Source organism: Sinohyriopsis cumingii, unplaced genomic scaffold (genome assembly GCF_028554795.1).
Source record: "Sinohyriopsis cumingii isolate HCF-2022 unplaced genomic scaffold, ASM2855479v2 utg000426l, whole genome shotgun sequence".
Lineage (NCBI taxonomy): Eukaryota > Metazoa > Mollusca > Bivalvia > Unionida > Unionidae > Sinohyriopsis > Sinohyriopsis cumingii.
The window spans coordinates 2,314,335-2,334,845 of NW_028315897.1; the positions used below are offsets into that span (position 1 = coordinate 2,314,335).

The window sequence follows — 20,511 nt, forward strand, 5'->3', positions numbered from 1 at the left end:
AGCATCAAATAATAGTATATGTTTTGTAGTTGAGCAATGTAGAACAGAACAATTTAGAAATTCTTTCTTTATAAAAACTATTGTGGACTGGAAGCATCTGAGCGACAGTGTTGTGTGTGCACAGTCGTGGAGAGCTTCATGACAGCTCTTGAACAATACTACTAACTTTCTAGTTGGCTCTCTCTTCTGATGCAAATGTATGCTGTAAATGGCACTGCACTGCACACATTCACATTCAGATTCGGATTTCGCTAATGATTATATGTGCAGCAATGATTGCCAAGTACGTTACATACTGCAGACCTCTTGACTATTTTGAGAGTCTTAGCTAAGCTGCTCATGCAACAGAAGCTGTTATGCAATGGACTATTGTCTGTTGTATATTGTTCCTACTTTGGTCTCTAAGTGTACGTCTGTAATCACTTCTCCAAAACAACTTGGACGATTGCCACCATCTTGAAAATCTTGTATCCCTAAATCAAAATAATGTCAACCAGACATGCAACATGTAACAATGGCGGCCCTCTTACAAATCTTGTTGCTACTCCTACTTGTTAGATTGTCATACTGAAATAGGCATTATCACGAAAGGACTTCTTATGATGTTTCCAGTATGACATTGTGGAAGTCATCTTGATAATCTTATTATTACTCCTCATTGATACATAGTCATATTGACATGATAGTTGTCACCAAAAGACTTTACACAATGTCTAATTTGTACTAAATGACACACAATATAACCAACATGCCTGTCATCTTTAATGTTTTGTTATAAATAATCCTAATCATAATGTTCTATCAGCATGGCAGTCATCTTTAATGTTTTGTTATCACTACTTCTAATCATAAAGTTGTATCAGCATGGCCTTTTCACCATAATGATACCTATGGTATCTGGTTAGTTTAAATGGAATTGATACTGTTCTGACATACACAATGAACATAATGGCAACCAACTTGTAATTCATATTACATCCATTCCCCTTGAATGGATGGTCATATCAATACGGGTTTTCACCAACGGACTTCTCATAATATGCACCAGGTCCTAAATAAAACTTAAAAAAAAATACGTCCAATGTAGCTGCAAGAATAGTCATCTGAAAAATCATGTTGTCACTAAATCCCTTGAATGGGTGGTTTTATTGACATGAACTGTACATAAAAAGACTTCGAATGGTGTCTAGTTGATTTTAACTGAAATTGGTGCTGATCTAACATACAATATGTTTAACATAGTGTCTACTTTTAAAATCTTCTTTCCCCTCAAATATGTAATAAATTCGTTAACATTCAGCTGTTGAGAAAAAGAAATGGTCTTATCTTGGATCCCTCGACATTCTTTTCCGGCGATAGAGTGTTAATCTATTCGAGGGACGCTTGGTTTACTCATTGACCAGAGTAGCTTAATTTATGTTTTTTCGTCCGTGGTCGATCTGTCCGTTAGCTCAATGCTGTTATCTCTAGTCCACCTGAACTATTTGGAGGCTTGCAATGAAATTTTAAACAAGCGTATATGTCATGACCTACTTGGACCAAAATGAAAATTGTGCCGTTCGAACATCCAATGAGGTTGTCACAGTAGCCATCTTGAATATTATATTGTTACTGCTTCTGAATGTGTGGTGACAATATCATGGAGAATTTGTTAAAACACTTCATTTGATCTATGTTCGCCATGCTTATAAACGGTGAAGTCCTAACATTAATTAAAGCCGTCACTGATGCAATTTTATGAACCTTGTTATCGCTATGAGTGAATGTCTTATCGACATGGGCTTTTCACCAAAACATTACTTATGACGTCTAGTTGTTTCTTTGATGAAAATGGCACCGATCCGACACTATATATGTCTGCGTTTGTGGCCATCTTTATTTTCACTACTAATCATGAAAGTACATGTCTCATGAGTAATTTAAAATAAAACCGAGAAGAAATATTCCCCAAATACATGGGCTATTTGGTGGAAGTCTGCTAATCCACGGATTCTTGGTCATGTCGTAAAGGTATTTTCGCCAAAAAACTTTAATATTTAGTTGGTTTAATTGAAAATGGAGCAGATCTGACATCCATTATAGTCATCACGGTGTCCACACACACACACCAAGGGTACCAGTTTCAATCAGAAAGTTAGATATAAATGATAAATACTTCGACCTCTTCACGTTCATATATATATATATATATATATATATATATATATATATATATATAAAGAGAGAGAGAGAGAGAGAGATAACAGGTTACATACTTGCTGTTGCTTTGGCTGTGGGTTTATCGCCATTGCTCAGCACATGATAGGTTATGCATGCTAGGGGACGTCCATTAATTATGTCAACAATTTTTAGGCAATTTTTTAACCCTTCCCCCCTTTTCAACAACTGTCAAACTTTCAGTGACCCCCCCTAATAAAAGTTTACCCCACCCCCACAAACTAACAATATTTTATACGGCTGGCTTTTATGCTAAAAATATAATTATGGAAATTAAAAGGTCTGCAAATAAATTTTAATACATTTTTTTTTTACTTGTTTAACAGATTTCAAATTGACTATAACACTTTGAATTCATGAAAATATCTCGAGTTTGTATTCTAGCTTCTATCATCTTCCCATGGGGAAGCCAAATGTTCCTCAATTGTTATAGTGGGCATAGTGGATGATCCATTAATTTCTTGCGGAACCTATACACCCAACAAGTCAACATCATCTTCATCTAACCATTCTGCGCTTAACATCTCTCTATGTGCAACAATTAACATCAGGTCTCTCTGTCTTTGGCAGACACTCGTATTGGCCGAATTCTTTGCGGTTGAGGAGCATGTGGTAATTGCCTAGACCCAAGATAGCGTTGTCGGTGCTGTTTAACATTGTGGGCTGTTGACGGGCGAGCGAGTGTGTGCCATATCAACGCACCGACTAATTTCCTACTTTTTGATTTATTCAATTGATTGTAATAAGTAACATTGTTGACGTCAATTTATCTTGAACCACCCCTCCCCAATGTCAACAATTGTCAAACATCTTCAAACCCATTCCCCCCATTGTGTTGATATAATTAATGGACGACCTCCTAGTAGAATAACTGACCCACAATAAACTGCTGGCAAGCTTTCTTACGTATTCATATGTGGCTGACCCTCCTTAAATATTTGTGGCAATTTGGTGCCGTATGTCGCAGAACCAATTGTTAATATCAGTAGGGACACATTAAACATTCTCTCACAGACAACGTATATTTTGTCAAGAACATTCTGTATAGGAGTTGAAACTTGTTTGCCAAGACTGCAAAGTACTTATTTGCATTGTGTGCAAAGTGGTCAAGCACGAACACCACGGCATAGAGCCTGTAGGTGTTGCTGCATCTGAAAGGAAAAAGAGGGAATAAAAGGAGGAATTAAAAGTTGTTGATAATCAGTGCTATGCCAGCTGCATTTTCGCTTTGAAGCGGTGTGTGTGTGTGTGTGTTTGTGTGTGTGTGTGTGTGTGTGTGTGTGTGTGTGTGTGTGTGTGTGTGTGCATCTGGTGAAAGCTTGGTTTCAAATTGCAACAATCAGGGTAAAGCGATTAAGATTCCATCAGTGTGCTTGTGATAATTGACAATCATCTATTTTTAAGAGACCTCGCTTTTCTGCTCACTAATGAAGCAGAAAGATTACAGTTCAAATTTGCATGACGAGATACAGAGGATGGGATTAATATTACACCATGGTATATATTAATATTTAAATTAATCTGATTTTATTTCGTGTATAAATGTATTTACTGTATAGTTGTTTGAACTAGGAATGCGTCCTAGATCTCCACTTGCACTCTTGACCTTTCTTTGAAAGATCTTGACTTTCATGCAACATTTAAATTGTACCTTTGCCATTTTGGCTTTGATTTTGATAATAAATACTATCAAGGTGAAGAAAACAGCGTATATAATTTATGAACTTAGCTGAGTTACGAGTAATTGTTGGAACTACTACTACAACTGCTACCACTACTACTAAAGAAATATTCATCACCAGTTAAATGTTATATATGATCTATTTACACGCTTTCCTGAATGTATACGCGTTCGTGCATGTACCACATAGATGTTATAAGTATATGCTTTACAGGTGTAAATATTGGGCGTCTACATGTATGCATTTCATTACAGGTACTAAGCATATACATTATATATAAAGGGTGATAATACGATCAATAAGTTACCTTAAACGGTGATTTCCCTTGGAAAGATATTTTTATCGCATATTTTGTTATCGACTTCGGTATCTAGGTCAGTTCGTCGAACAGTAACATTGAACGTCACCACTCCTTAGATTGTAACTTTTCTGAAAGCGCGGGTGTTTTTGATAAAGACAAAAACTAGACCAATAACAATGAAGATGAATGGATTATTGATTGGAATAGACACGTCATAGCCCTATGTTGTATTGGTCAAAACACAGTGAAAGTACTTTCCATAATGGCGACAGGACGACATGAGTGCAGTATATGTATGGATAGTTTTAAGAATCCTAAGCTAATATCATGTCACCATAGTTTCTGTTACAGGTGTCTGGAGGATTATGTACGTATTAACCTTCGCAACGGTCGATTTAATTGCCCTATCTGCAGGACAAGTGTAGATTTGCCGGTGGGTGGGGTGCCAGCTTTTCAAAGTAACTTTTACATCGATACTGACGCCGGTGACATATTTGCCTGTAGCATCTGTGGTCCGAAAAACGTGGCATGCAGTAGATGTGTAGACTGCGAAGAGAATTTGTGCCTGTCGTGCTGTAATGTCCACGAAAAATTGAAAGTAAGTCGACATCACAAAATACGTGATTTGGAAACTCTCGATTTTGAAACAAAAGGCAAAATTAGACAACGTGTATTTTGTCATGAACATCCTGAAGAGGAGATGAAACTTGTTTGCCAAGACTGCAAAGTAGTTATTTGCATGGTGTGTAAAGTGGTCAAGCATGAAAATAAGGGCACAGAGCCTGTAGCTGTTGATGCATCTAAAATGAAAAAGACCATACAGGCCAAACTGAATGAATGCTCAGACAGACTTAAACTTATCGATGCTTCTAAGCAAAAGGTAAAGGAGATTGATGGGAGGATCAATGATGCAGAGCAGGAGGAATTAAAAGCAGTTGATGATCAGTGTTCGCAGCTGCACAAAGCCATTGACCAAGAAGGGGCAAAAATTAAAGCCAAAATAAAACATGTGTACCAGGACCTAAGACAGAAGAACACAGTATTAACAAGAGATATTGAGAATGAATTTAAGACATTCTCGAAAGCAAAGGACATTGCGCTGACGGTAGGTGATCAAGAGACAGACATCGATATAATATAAAAAGGATATGATCTTAAACAGTTCATTTATGCAGCCATTCCAAAGACTGATCACTCACCTAGTACTTGTATGGGGAAAAATCTCTTTTCGCCAGCTCAAATCCAGTCAAAGGAACTGGCTTCTTTGGTTGGAATGATCCAAGATTCCACTAAACAAAGTGCCGTAAGTATCAATTCTCGTTTGTATAATTTTAAATCCTTCATTCGTACATTGAATAATTAAGTAATATTTGTAGTCGAGACGAAAGCAACAGCCAGTTGTTTTTTTTTTTTTTTTCTCTTACATATATTGAGTTAAATTCCTGTAGAGATATTCTGGAAACGTGATGATGAGTTCGAAACTATACCATAGTATAACGTGTCAATTACTGATGAGGCTTCCAGAAATTATCCCATAAACCCATTCAAACAAGAAACTAAAACAGAGAGCAAAACAGAAATACAAAAAATTAATTTGCAATGTGTTATATATTAGATGCATATACCTTGGGTCATTTAAGAAAACATTTGTTTTATAATTTTAACATATAAATATTATAAATGCGGCTAAATGCGTGGAGATGAGTCTAAAAGCAAAGGAAATCTATTTCGTGTGCAAAACATGGACACAGTAATATACTTCATCTTTATATATACCTAGATTATAAAACCAGTGATATATAGTTCCATGACTAATTGAGCATGATGCATAAGGTTACAATGGTTACAATATTCGTACACTCATATATATATATATATATATATATATATATATATATATATATATATATATATACGCTAGTGCATAAGTCTCTTTGCACATGAAATGAAATCAGTTTTACAGATGTAATACAATGTATTTGCTTTTGCTTATTTATTCAAATTATCTACTTTCTTTTTTGTAAATTTTTATGCTAAACCAATATGATCGTACTTAATCGTTACCAGAAAAAATAAAAACAAAAGTTTTCTAGTTGGTTTTCATTTTTTTAAAATAATGAAAAAACTATCCATATGTGCATATTCTCTTATAATAAATCATGACGATTCAACTGTTGACACATATTTGAACTGAGTGGAATTAAAGAGCGCAGGCTATATAGATGAAAAATCTAATTTTGGCAAGTTCTCGACATTACTTCACGGGATAGTGTGCTGATTTTGTCACAAATTAAGTTAACATTATCAGTCAGTGGATAGAAGGCTGTGAGATGGGGGAGGGTAAACCTCTAATAATAATAATAGTAATAATAATAATAATAGTAATAATGAGGACTTTGTATAGCGCCTAATCTTTAGAAGCTCTAAGCACTTTACAAACCGCTCCGGTGGCCTAGTGGTTAGAGCGTCCACCTCGGATGCGGGAGGTAGTGGGTTCGATCCCCGGCCGAGTCATACCAAAGAGTTACAAAAACGGTACTAACAGCTGCCTCGCTTGGCGCACAGCATTAAGAGGTTAGTGTTAGGACTGGTCGGGCCGGTGTCAGGATAATGTGACTGGGTGGGACATCATGCTACATGTCTGCGGCATGATGCCCCAGTGCTAGACATCACTATAAACTGCCACACTGCAGACATCGCAACGATATGACTGAAAAATTTTTAAAGCTACGTTAAAAATCCAAATCACAACAACAACAACAACAACGCTTTACAACATTAGGCAACAGCTATAAGATACAAAACTTACATAATTATATGATTACAAAAACAAACACCATGACATTAGAAAACATACAAAAAACATGCTGAAAATATTTAAGGTAGGAAACATTATTAGGTCTTTAAGTTTGTTCTTGCAGTCGAAATAAGTGAGTTTTGAGAGCACTCTTGAATGGGATGACTGTGTCTTTGTGTCAAAGTTCAGTGAGCAATTCAATCCGCTTTGCTGAACCCTGGTATGCAAAATAACGCTGTCCATATGACTATTTTTCATAGTGGGAATAATGAGTATATGATTGTCAGAAGAGGAGCGTGCATATCTTGCTGGTGTGTACACCTGGGTGAGGTCAGATAGGTATGTTGGAGTCCGTCAGTGAAACGTAACACAGAGAACAAAGTTTGTGTTTGATTCTAGGGTAAAGAGCAGCGGGTAGGTGTGCTCTGATCGTGGTACTCTAAGTATGATCCGAGCAGCTGCGTTTTGAACATTTTGAAGTTTCTGGGTAGATATTGAGATAAACCAGAAATAATTGAATTACAATAGTCCAGTCTTGAAAGTACTAATGAACACACAATTATTTTAGTCGCACCAACAGAAAGATAATTGCGAATGGAGCTGATGCATCTCTGCTCAAGATATGCAGCCTTGCATATGTTCATGACATGTTGGTGCAATATGAGAGTAACGTCCAGAGTAACACCTAGGTTTCGTACTGATTGTGTGAATTTAATGTTGGTGTTGCTGAAAATTATTGTTTGAGGTAAAGTATGTGAATGAGAAAGTCTTCTGATGTGATCAGAATGGTCTCAGTTTTATCAGCATTCATGTGCAGATACACTTGGATTGACGAATTCCGCCTGAGAAAGCACATAAAACATTTAATTTCTTCTGCTTAGCCAATCGAAATTAACTTTACCTAACCACCAACATTTTACCACTGCCATCATAGTCAGAATTAGTCTCTTTAGTTCGAATTTATTAATAACCATTCTGTTCAAATATCATATTATGACCCCTATTATATTTGTCGTAATATTTCCCAAAATTTCTGGCTCGTCTCAACTGTGTCATTTTCAACTACTTGACGTTACATTAAGTGTGATATTGTCTTTCTGTCTCATTGTTATCAGAGCGAACTCTAATTCAAATTCTATCATTCCTCCAAAGAAGTGATGTTGACCATGGCAAGCTGCGTTTTTTATTTAGACCCTAACCCATGCATCAATCTTAACGGTTATGTGTCACGCTACCCACGACAAAATGTTCTGCGAAAATATATACCAAACTGTACAGTATTGTAGAAACAAAGAGTGATATTTAAATTTAGATCTCTATAATTAGATGATTTTTACAGATTATATAATTATGTTATTATAATTTGATACAATCTTATATAATGCCTTAGCAACAGTTACAACATAAAATAATGCAGACAACAGACAAAGATAAAGAGATAATACCAGAGCTATACAATTATATATTAATAATGCTATCGACCTGAGGTATATTCCTTTTATTGTGAGAAGAAATAAAAAACCTCCATGGGTGACGTACACGCACGCAAAATGATATATATTATTAAACTCATATGTTCCGTATTGTAACCTGGGTGTAATAAAGAATTTGTCTTGTCTTGTACTGAGTTTATTCCTTTCCGTCCATGTAACCTGTATAATACTCGCTATGGTAATTCTCAAAGAACTTTGACATGCAATTTTCTAGCATTTGTTTTTCCTATCTTTTTCATGACTTCATTTAATTTAATTTCATTATTTTCATACATTTTTCAGCAAACCACATTTGGAAGCAAGTATAAGGTACCTCTACATTTTCGCCGAGAGAAAGCTCAAACACCTAGTAGCATGTTTGAGAGTGATGGTGCTTATGGAGGTACAGAGTCAATTTATTAGACCTCGAATGTTACGTAATAATATTTTATTTTGTCAGGACGGCTCCGCTGGTCTTAAAATACTTGCTTCAGATGTGGGAAGTCACGGATTCAAACTAGTCCGAGTCATATCATAAAATTATAAAAGTTTTACTAACAGCTGCCTCGCTTGACACTCATCATTAAGAGGTAATTAATATGACACGTCAGTATTATGTGACCGAGTGGGACATGATGCTACGTGTCTGCGGTATGAAGTTCCAGATCTAGACAACACAAGAAACTGCCACACTGCAGACATCATGGCGATATGGCTAAAATTGTTAAAGCTGTGTTAATATCAAAACCACACAATAACACACACATGTTTTGTCAAAACTATATTTCCCTTCCCACCAACAATGATTCCAAAACTCTTTTAAAATGGTCTAATAAATATTTGAAATATTGCCATAAAAAGGTTACTAAAATTGAAACATGTAGACATTTGATCCAGATCTTAGTACCTGTCCACTAAGATCCTTAGTGGGAAATGGATCTTTCAGGAACCGTGGGTGGATATGTTTATATAAATTGTACCCATCCATCCACGTAGTCTCCTTCAGGGACATTAACTGTCCATTAAGACAATGATTGGACAAAGAGTGGACCCATTCCTAGTTTCAAGAACATAACTTGACACATTCTGTAATGACCGGTTAGAAGCATTGAAATATTTACCATATTTATTCACTTATCAGTCGACTCCAACTGCTAACAACATGTTCTGACCCGCCATTGTATAATGAGCCAGCAGATCAGAGTATGAATCGTTCGCCTTACTGATTAGTCCTTAAAAAAAATCTGCAATGATTAAAATCTGTCATAATGCTAAATCAGATATAGGTATGTACAGTTTGTAATTGGATATGACTTATAAGTTTGTATATATCATACTTGTTGCCTGTTATAATACTGTGACTCGATGTTCAAAAAAATCATTCTTTAGGTTGACAAAAACTGACACATGGTGTAACTATTGAAACCGATGTGAAATGTAATTTAGTTTCACTACTTTCAGGTGTTAGTTCAAGATTTTAAAAAAAATTAATCTATTAGACTTTTCTTGATTAAGTAGTATTTAAAAAGACTTGAAAACATTTAGATTTATTACATACAGTATAGCATTAATAAAGTTTCTGAGGCACTGGCATTGTGTAAATATTATCAAAGTTTGTTTTGGTTGTATGCATCACATATTATCTTTGTTAGAACTATAAAATATTATAATTAACTGAATGATCTTGTTTTCCTTTATTAGAAAATAACAATTAGCTCCAAAACAAAAAGGCATTCACTAAGTGTCAGAACAGATGCAATTTTGTTTCACTTTTCATTTTTCATTTCAATGGAAATGCATTATAAATGGATATTTATGTTTCAAAATGGTATGATTTATCAAATGAAACTTTGCTGCTTCCTGAAATGTCTGGTATTAAACAAATTTTCTTGTCATTATGATAGGTTAATGTTATCTAAAACTATATTTGAAAAAAATATAAACATGTTCATTTATTTATATGTCCAAACAAATACATAAATCAGTGACTAACCATATACTCTCTCTCTCTCCCTCTCTCTCTCTTTCTTCCCATCGTGAGAAGTTGTGGCAACTTGGGATGCACGCACACATGCCATCCGTTATGGTTTTGTCATAATAATTATGTTTTTTCACCAAAACGCGTTTTATGCTTTACCTGAATAAAGATTAAGCTTTAACAAATTTCCAACAAAAAAAAAAATTAAGAATAAAAAAAGTTGAGATGTTTGGTCATTTTTATTATCATCTCTTTACTTCCACTCATATAATTTTGATCCATTTCCAAGAAAATGGACATGTTTCTTCAAATGTGAACTTTACTTCATGGTGTGTGTGTTTGTGATTTTGGACTTTTAACGTAGCTTTAACATTGTTTCAATCATATCACTATGATGTCTGCAGTGTGACAGTTTGTAGTGATGTCTCGCACTGAGGCATCATGGCAAAGATATGTAGCATAATGACCAACCCACTCACATTATCCTGACACCAGATCAACTAGTACTTACACTGACCTCATAATGATGAGTGCCATGCGAGGCAGCTGCAAGTACCATTTTTAAAAGTCTTTGATATGACTCGACCTGGGCTTGAACCCACTATCTCCCACATCGAAGGCGGATGCTATAAACACTTTGGCCAACGGAGTGGTTGAACGTTGCCTCACGGATTCATTATATTGATTGGCTAGTTTGTAATCGGACCAGTCTATAGTTTTAAAGAAAATGACAACAGATGTTTTAGAATATACTTTACGGTGTCATTTTGTGGATGTTATATGATATGGATACTATATGATGGAAACTGTTAGAGCAAACTTCAGAATGTCAGGGCAGAAAAGAGGACGAATCAATGCCTCTTTACGAACGGTAATAGAATATCTGAATAATGTAATAAAACACTCTGAGCACATGATCACACTTTATTGCAGAAATTCAGTTCGCAATCATTCAACAAACGCTACACACGTAGACTAGTGAAAATGAGTGCTAAATATAAGTAATTTATCCAGTATATTTTGTTTTTGTATTTTGCTTTTAATCCATATGGATTTCTTCCTTGTGACAAGAATTTTGACTAGCAGTTAGTAGCAAAAATAGGTGTATGTTTCTCATGCATGCTGTAATTGTGGCATTTAATGTACGGAAAACACTTTTTACGGCCAAATTAGATTTTTGCCACCTATACTATCAGTAATTTTGCTTATACCGGGGCGGGAGGGGAGCTGTCATGTATGTCCATAGTGAGATGGTGGAAGGTTGTTTTATTGATCCTCTCCAAAATCTCCACACCCACCACAATGCATGGAGAATGGAAATTTTGTGTGAGCTGTACTGTATCATTATTACCTGGTGAAGGCAAAACATTGAGAAACAAATAAAAATAGGAACAACTAAAACTGGCTTTGGCTTAGTAAATACATTTGCACTTAGTCTTAAAATTGTTTGCTTTCTACAGTAAGCAATGTCAAGTTGTCAGTAAGCAATTCCAAATTGCTTTATTCCTTTAGATAAAATGTAGTGTTTATTATGCTGTTAGGTCTTTCATATGTTTTACATTCATTGGTTAATAAATCAAAGAAGACGAAACAAGTTATATATATATATATATATATATATATATATATATATATATATATATATATATATATATATATATATATATATATATATATATATATATATATATATATATATATATATATATATATATATATATATATAGATTTAGTTAAATAATTTGGATACTCTTGTTGGTATAGTCATAAAACGTGATGAATGATTTCAACTTTGAGGGTACTTTTCACTACAGGAAACATTAGGTCACAGTGACCTATTGTTTTACTCTACCAACATTGCATGAGTTTGGATTATATCATCTCATTTCCTGTTAGAAAGACTGAATTATGCTGAATTCATATTTATATAAGCTGAGGGTATCATAATAAATACAAAATAATATATCATGAAATTAGCCTCTATGGAACTTTTTTGTTTTTTTTAAATTACAAGAGAAAATTGCATTTATCATATTTTGCTGATAAAGTTTATATTGTTGAAGTTATTGAAGAAATCACATGATTTGATCCAGTTATAACACATCACCCCAAAATGAACTGGTCTTGTTGCAGGTGATGATCAACAAAGGGAAAAGTAAGTGCACATTGATATGTACAGGGCTTACTGCAAGAATAATAATTTGCCACCATCAGCCTTCAACACATACAGAATTAAGGGGTCTGGCTTTGTCAGTATGATCACATTGTACGGCATGACATACGGAAATGGAGGTTAGTATCTAAGATGATATACAGTGTAAGTGAGAATTCCTTACGGTGTACAATGCTGATTATAAATATGAGTTAATTAGCAAAAAATAAATTAGTATCCTTGAATAAGTGTAACGTCATTTGATATTGCATATATATTTGCTTACAAATCCAACTGCAAATAACAGAGACTCTGATATGCGGTCACATAATGCGCTGGCAGATTGGGGTATGTTTATGTTCTTTTTATTATAATATCTACTCCAAATTGCATAAACCCATTATGTTGTGGCAGATCTGGGTCTGTGCAGTTTGCAGTTGGACGTCAAGTTGCTAAAAGCTGCTAGACACTATTATTTGCTAAAACTGATACATATGTATGCAATACTATTTCTGTGATATTGCCAAGATCAATTTGTTGATATTGGTAGAGAAGCTAGAATGTGTTTGAATTATGATCTGTTACCTTTTGCATTGAGGATTGGGGACCTTATTTGACCGAGTGGTCTCCAGTGCCAATCAATGCCATGTCATCACTGTCTGCATCTGTTAAAATCGTGAGTTTGCGAGAAAGTTTACTGGTAGCTTCCTGTAGGTGGGTTGTTCTTAATGGGTTTTCCTGTAATTGTCATCCATCAGTTATACTGGCTGCCATATATAGCCTATACTGGGCTGGGAAATGGCGTTAAGGCCAAAAGAACAACATATTTGATAAGCTAAATGCTTGAATTTGCCAAGGATTATACATTTTACTTGCAACGGTTCTTTCAAGACCAAATAGTATATAAACAACCAAAACATTCATTTTTACACAAGACGAACAACATTAACCTTTAATGTCAAAACCACGCCTCTTCTGGACGATTTTATTATTGAAGTGGAGATGCACCAAATGGAAGTTACTGTTAACATATAGATTACTAGGATATGCATCTGGTATAACAATATATGTAATAGTATCAGAAGCTTGCTTGTTGTGTTAATTGAAACTTGTCCTTGATTTTTCTAATCTTAAGCCTCTGACATGATGATTATGTTTATTTAAATCAAGTCATCTTCGTTTTTCTTTTCTCTTCTTGCCTCTATTATACCTCTTGGAGGGATTGTGAAGTGTTTGCATGGAGGGATGGTTTCTTAATCCTCTCCACACTCTCACTCCAACCCACCACAATTTTTCGATACATGAAAACTTGTGTGAGCTGTATTGTATCTGTATGCCTTGGCAATCACAGAAAATTGAGAAACAAATGAGAACACGTAAAACTAGCATAGTAAACACATTTACTGGAGGCACATTTAGACTTAAAATAGTTGGTTTTGTACTTTAAGTAGTGCCATATTGTCAGTAATCAATGTCATATTGTCAATAAGCAATTTCAAATTTCAATAAGCAATGTCAAAGTACTTTATTCTATCAGATCAAATGTAGTTTATAATATGCGGTTAGGTCTTTCGAATACTTACATTATTGATTAAAAGTCCTAAAATGACAGAAAAAAACAGTTTTGTTGATTTAGTTAAAAAAACTTGGACACTGTTGTATGCATAGTCATGAAACTTAATGAATGAATTCATCTGTGAGAGTACTTTTCACTACAGGAAACAGCATGTCACATTAACCTAGCGTTTTACTCTACCAACATTGCATGAATGTAGATTATGTAATCCCATTGCATATGTGGAAGATTGCAACATGCTGAATTCTTATGTATATCAGCCGAGAGTATCATTGTAAATAAAAGATAATATATCACAAAGTCTGCCTCTATGTCACATTTGTTTTCTAAATAAATCATTACAAGAGAAAATTGCATTATGATGTGGCAGATTCGGGTCTGTACAGTTTGCAGTTGGACTGGACTTAAAAGTGGATGGTGACTAATTTTGGCTAAAAATGATACATATGTATGTAATACTGTTTCTATAATATTGCCAATATGTAATTGTCGAAATTGGCAGAAAAGGTAGAATGTGTTTAGGTTTATGTTCAGTTACCATTTAGATCAATCTGAGAATGAGGTCTCTTTGGTTGCTAAGTTGTCTCATGTGCTCGTCATTACCAATCAATGCCATAACACCTCTGTCTGCGTCTGTTCGAGTATCGGGTTTGTGAGAAAGTTTGACAGTGGCTTCCAGTGAGTGGTTCTGACTTGGATTTTCATGGGTTTTCCTCTATCAGTTATACTGGGTGCCATATATAGCCTATCTTGGGCTGCGAAAAGGTGTTAAAACCACAATAAGAAAACATATCTGAGAACGTTAAGGCTTTCATTTTCAAAACATTAATTTTTTTTAACTTGCAGCGCTTCGTCAAAAGAAACAGACGTTAATAAATTCTGCATTTTTGCACAATATTAACACCATTACCTGTAATGTTAAAACCACACATCTTCTCTAATCTGAAGCTTTTTTATTATTGAAGGTGAGATGCACTATAGGGAAATTACTGTTAACATATAATTTACTAGTAGATTCAACTTGTGTAACATACTGTACGTGTAACAGAAGTATATGAAGGTAGCTAATTGTGTACCTTAACCTTGTCACACTGACGAGGACAGAGTCCTTAATTCATCAAATAAAATCCAGTTTTAGGACTAAAATCTAGTCTCTTATGTGAGGCCTCTGAGAAGAAGATTGTACTTATTTAATAAAGTCAGCTTCCTTCATTATTTGCCTGTTTTACCTTTGACATGAATCATCATGATTTGGTCCTATCATCTTGTCCATCTCACACATCTGAGAGGATTGTTAGCAAGATTGCATTAAAGCCAAGATAAATGAAATTGTGTGAGCCTGGACTGAACCCTATATAAATGACCTGACTGGACGCTCAAGATGTTATTGCAAGTTTTTCATTTTTAAGACATTTTTAACTTTTAAATTCGTTTAGATTGCATGAAAACTGCATGAGGTATGCAAATGAAATTTCATGAGACATTTGTAGTGACCTGATAACATTTACAGACAGTTCTTGCTAAGTTTTTACTATCGTTTAAACATATCCATTTTTACAAATATTTTTATATTTTGAGGCAATATTGTTGTATTTTTGTATAAAGATATTGTTATTGCAATGAAAGAAAATAATTTGAGATGGAAAATTAAAGTTTGGTATCAGTGTTTGTATTCGTATGTAAAATATCTTATTCCAGTTACGGCTAATTTGTTAAACTCAATTTCATCTATTTTGGACATAGAGCTTTTTGTCTGCAGTGCAAGCAGAACAAAAATATAGTTACACAATGAATTGATTGCTTTCAAAATGAATAAACTTTTGCAAGGCAAGCAATTAAGGGGGCAGTTGATTCGCTTTTGTCACAATGGACATAGGGCATCGGTGTGAGCATGATATTGTTAGGACACATCATGTGGGACAGGTTATGGGCTGTTTAAGCCATATAACATGTCTGTATGTATGCTGATTGAGAGGGATTTTGGCTGTTAGTACTGTCCCACGCTGTTCTGCAGTAGGAATCAAGTCCGTCCCAAAGGAGGCAAGGCATAGGTAGATGCCAACAATGCTGAGTCATGTGGTTGTGATCTGGGTGTTGCAGCTGTTACAGAGCATGCTCATGTCCTGCACTTTGTAGCTGAAGGGCAATTTGATTTAGCTCCCTTGTCCGCCAGAAATTTCATGTTAAGGAAAGGTCATCGTGCAGGCTGATGTGCTTTTGTCTTTGTGTTTCTATGTTTTGCCGACAGTTCTAATATGTAAGACATAAAGCAAAACATTCAAAACGGTAGCCCTGTACCTGTCTTTTAGAATGCAATGTCTGTGCATAGCTAAATCTTAACAAGTTGACCCAGAAATTGATAAAAGACTGTATATTAGAGCAATGAAGCATACATGTAAGATATAATGGCAATACCACCCATAAGGAGGAAAAGTATAAACTTGTGGGCCTGCATAGGTGACGTTGAAATAGAGTGTGGGCGCAGGAAGGACACAGACGGTAAGTACAGGTATAATCATTGAAGTGTAGTGTAGCAGCAGGGAAGTTCTACAGACCAGACGGTTCCAGCAAAATAAAGCCTCCTACGCAAACTTTCTCCGTAGAAGCCTCAGATTTCAAAAATAGACCTTCCCACGAAAAACAATTTGCGTAAATTCGACCCAGAGTGCATTTTTTGTGTGCAAATTATATCATTCTGGACAAGGAAAAAAAACAGGAATTTGGGGGGGGGGGGAAATATCGGGTGTCGATGAAGTTTGCAAGGATCCAGCTGCGGATGCTAATTTTATCTCGCATTAAAACAATATAGTTGAAAATAAGATGAGTCCGAAAGCTAGCACAGTTGGAGAACCTCATTCTGCAAGATTAGCGCGAGAACAATTAGCGGCATTAAGGAAGTTCATTCCGACAAAACGATTATTTAAGAGAAATGTTCGTGGTTACGAAGATGTACAACATGGAATTTCCGAAACTTCGGCAAAATGGTTGAAGCCAGTGACCGGAACAATTGAACAAGTTGTATATGGTGACAAAAAGGATCCAGATACCAGGAAAAGTGGAATTTTTCGCGCGTTGAAAAGTATTGAGGATCAATCACGAACATTACCCGAGCGATTAGCAATAGCAGCAGCAGCACAACAACTTGCAATTGCTGCTGGAGGAAAACCTGGAGATGGAAAACCTGTAGTAGGAAAACCTATGATGATAAAAGGAAAGTATAATATTGATAATTTAAGAGAAAATTTCACCGATGAGGGATGGAACATAATATCACAGCCACTTTATGAAATGTATCCTAATATAGATCATTTTGCTCGACTTGTGGAAAATATGTTTGAAGATCGAAGGGAATTTTTGACTGAAATAGGAAAAAAAAGATATGGAACTCGTGAAGTTTGGTATGATTTACTATACAAAATTTACACAGAAACAACAACAATAAAAAAGATAGAAGATAGGCTTTACGTAAGATATACAGCTGCAGCAAGAGCAACACAAAAATATAATAAGGAGCAGAAGGAAGAAAGAAAACAACAGGAAAAGGAAGAAAAAAGCGAGAGAAAGAAAGAAAACAACAGGAGAAGAAAGAAAAAACTAAAACACGAGGGAGAAAAGTAGTACCACAGGAAGATATTCAACCAGAGGAACCAATATTTCAACCAGAGGAATTAGGAGCTAGACCAAAAGAAAAAACTCCACCTCAGAAAAAAGAGAGAAAATCGAAAAAGAAAAAAGATCAGAGTGATGAACCGATAATTGTTCCCGAACATATATCATCACCGGTTACTAGTTTGTTTTCAATTAATCCTAAAATATCTGCTAGAAATTATTTGGATAAAAACATGTTGCATTTACTCCGCAACTATGATTCAGTAGTTCAGATGGCTGCGGATAATTCTTCGGAAAATAAAAGATTACTTTTGCGAAAAGATATTGATGTTGATAAAATTGAAGAAATTGATTGGCTAGCAATAATGTATTTTGGTAGTTTAGAAAAACCGATAATATATGATGATGAAAATTTTGGAAAATTTTCATCAGATGTTATTAAATACAGATTTGCGGGTGCGAAAAAGACAATTTCGCCACCTGAAAGTAAAAGTTCGCCACCTAAAAGTAAAAGTTCGCCACCTAAAAGTAAAAGTTCATCACCTAAAAGTGATAGTCCTGAATCATCCTCCTTTGATATTCGCCATCCTCCTCTCTCTCCTACATTATATCCAAGGGATCCTTCTGCACTTCCCTCCTGGCGCACCGCACCTTTAGAACCAACATCGACAAACTGGAAGGGTCCCACTGAAAAACCATTAAGACGGGGAATCCACCCCGGGGAGGGTTGGGCATTTAGGGGATCCCCCCAATCTTCACCAGAAGTATATTCACCATGGTCGTCTTCAGGGACATCACCAGGGTCAGCAGAGGAGGAGAAGAAATCTTCAACGCCGTCAGATGAAGTATTCTACGTAACGCCATTACAAACTCCAGAAACAAAAAAAACAGGAAGTGGATATACAGTTTGTCCTGACAGTGTTGTCAACGATGTATCTCGCCTTGAAGTATTAATCGGAGGAAAACGAGCTGGAAATAACTCCCGTGAAGTAGTCAACGAAGCATCAGATATTTGTCAGCGATTATTTCGCGGTGGTATCATCGATTCTCACATTTACAAAGAACTCGTCGATGAACTCATCGATTAAAACAATACAATTGAAATAACATGATTGTTCACAAACATCAGAGCAGACCCAAACAGGTCCGCATAGTAAACTCTCGATTGCCAGTGTACAAATATATTCACGGTAACGGATTCGGCGATATCATTGGAAGTCTTGTCACACGAATAGTACCTAAAATCGGACCCATGATTAAGCAATTAGGATTGAAAGCAATAGGAAAGATCGGCGAGACTGCCATTTCTGGTATTGGTAATTTGGCCAGTAAGGGATTCAACGCTGTCAAAAATAAAATATTAAATTTAGTACGTAAAAAGCAACCCGTCAATTTACCTAGCACCAGAGAAATGCCACCCGAAGTCAGTAAGGCCATAAATGATGCGGCAAATAAAAAAATAAATGATCTAGCGCAGGAAGTTGTTAATACAAATTTAGCTCAGGAAGTTGCTAATACAAATCTAGCAAATACAAGTTTCGTTTCAGGTGATGGTCTTCGTTTTAGACGATATTATTAATAATAAATGTTCGCACAAGTGTCAAATGAAGTATTTGACATGGATGAACCCGTAGGTAGGGATACATCAGTGCGAGATTTTCAGTATTTCTCGTACGATGTAGTTGAGCCCGATTCAAGAAATCGGAAGGAAATTCAAGTCCACGATACAACAAGATATTTTCTTCCATCTGAGGCGTATATTGAATTTGTTGGGAGAATTGTAAAAACCGACAATACCAACTTTGGAGCAAATTTTAAAGTTGGATTTGTCAATAACGGTATTATGGCATTATTCAAGAGTGCCACTTACATGATCGATGGAAAAGAGATTGAATCAATCACGAATAATGTTGATATAGCAACAACGATCATAGGACTAGCAAGATACTCTGATGATTTTACCAGATCAGCCGGTCCTAGTATGATGTTCGCGAAGGATAACTCTGATCACCCTGATAATGCCCAATATGAATTCAGGAGACCTAATGATCGCGCTAATCCCGCTGCTCCCGCTGCTATCGAAGATATGATAATTAACACTAATGACGAATACAACCTTGGATTTGCCACGCGAAAGAAAATGTTAACTGGGGGTGAACGAAGATTTTCCTGCGCAATTCCGTTATCTCACATTTTTGGATTTTGCAGACATTTTAGAAAAGTTATTTACGGAGCAAAACATACGATAATTTTTGTTCGAGATGCCAATGATGATAGAGCCATCTGGCGAGAAGCTGGTGCGGCCGCTGATATCGGTAAAGTTGTCCTTGAAAAAATTACCTTGTGGATGCCAGCGATAGTTCCATCGATGATCGTGGAAGAAAAATTATTGTCATTTATGAATCAAGGAGGAAAGTCCATCATGTCCTGGTTGACAACGATGACCGACTCCCTCGATGTTAATATTAACGGAATATTTACCTGGCGAATTGCTTCACAGCAGGGCTCTTCCGCACCTAGACATATCTTTGTTGCTCTCCAAAACATGAATAGATACGATCAAGAACATAGTCACATGGTATTCGATCAATTCGAGGCAACAAACGTTTCGTTGAGAATAAATGGTCAACAGGAGCCATCCGAAGAAATAGCTATCAATTTTGTCCAATATTCTACTGCACGCGCGTATCATCGGTTACTAAGTTTCATGGGCCGCGATCAAAATAT

The 20,511-nt window shown here is 35.7% G+C and overlaps 1 protein-coding gene across 1 annotated transcript in view; it reads left to right on the top strand.

Annotated features, from left to right (window-relative positions):
• Positions 1-5,339: 5,339 nt before the first annotated feature.
• The window catches only part of LOC149774073 (tudor domain-containing protein 1-like), a 99,183-nt gene continuing 84,011 nt past the window's right edge, over positions 5,340-20,511 (top strand). Inside the window, exons 1-3 of the mRNA XM_089945772.1 lie at positions 5,340-5,503; positions 8,773-8,872; positions 12,581-12,739. Of these exons, the coding sequence (XP_089801898.1) occupies positions 12,619-12,739 (121 nt within the window). The 5' untranslated portion in view covers positions 5,340-5,503; positions 8,773-8,872; positions 12,581-12,618. The remainder of the gene's footprint in view (positions 5,504-8,772; positions 8,873-12,580; positions 12,740-20,511) is intronic.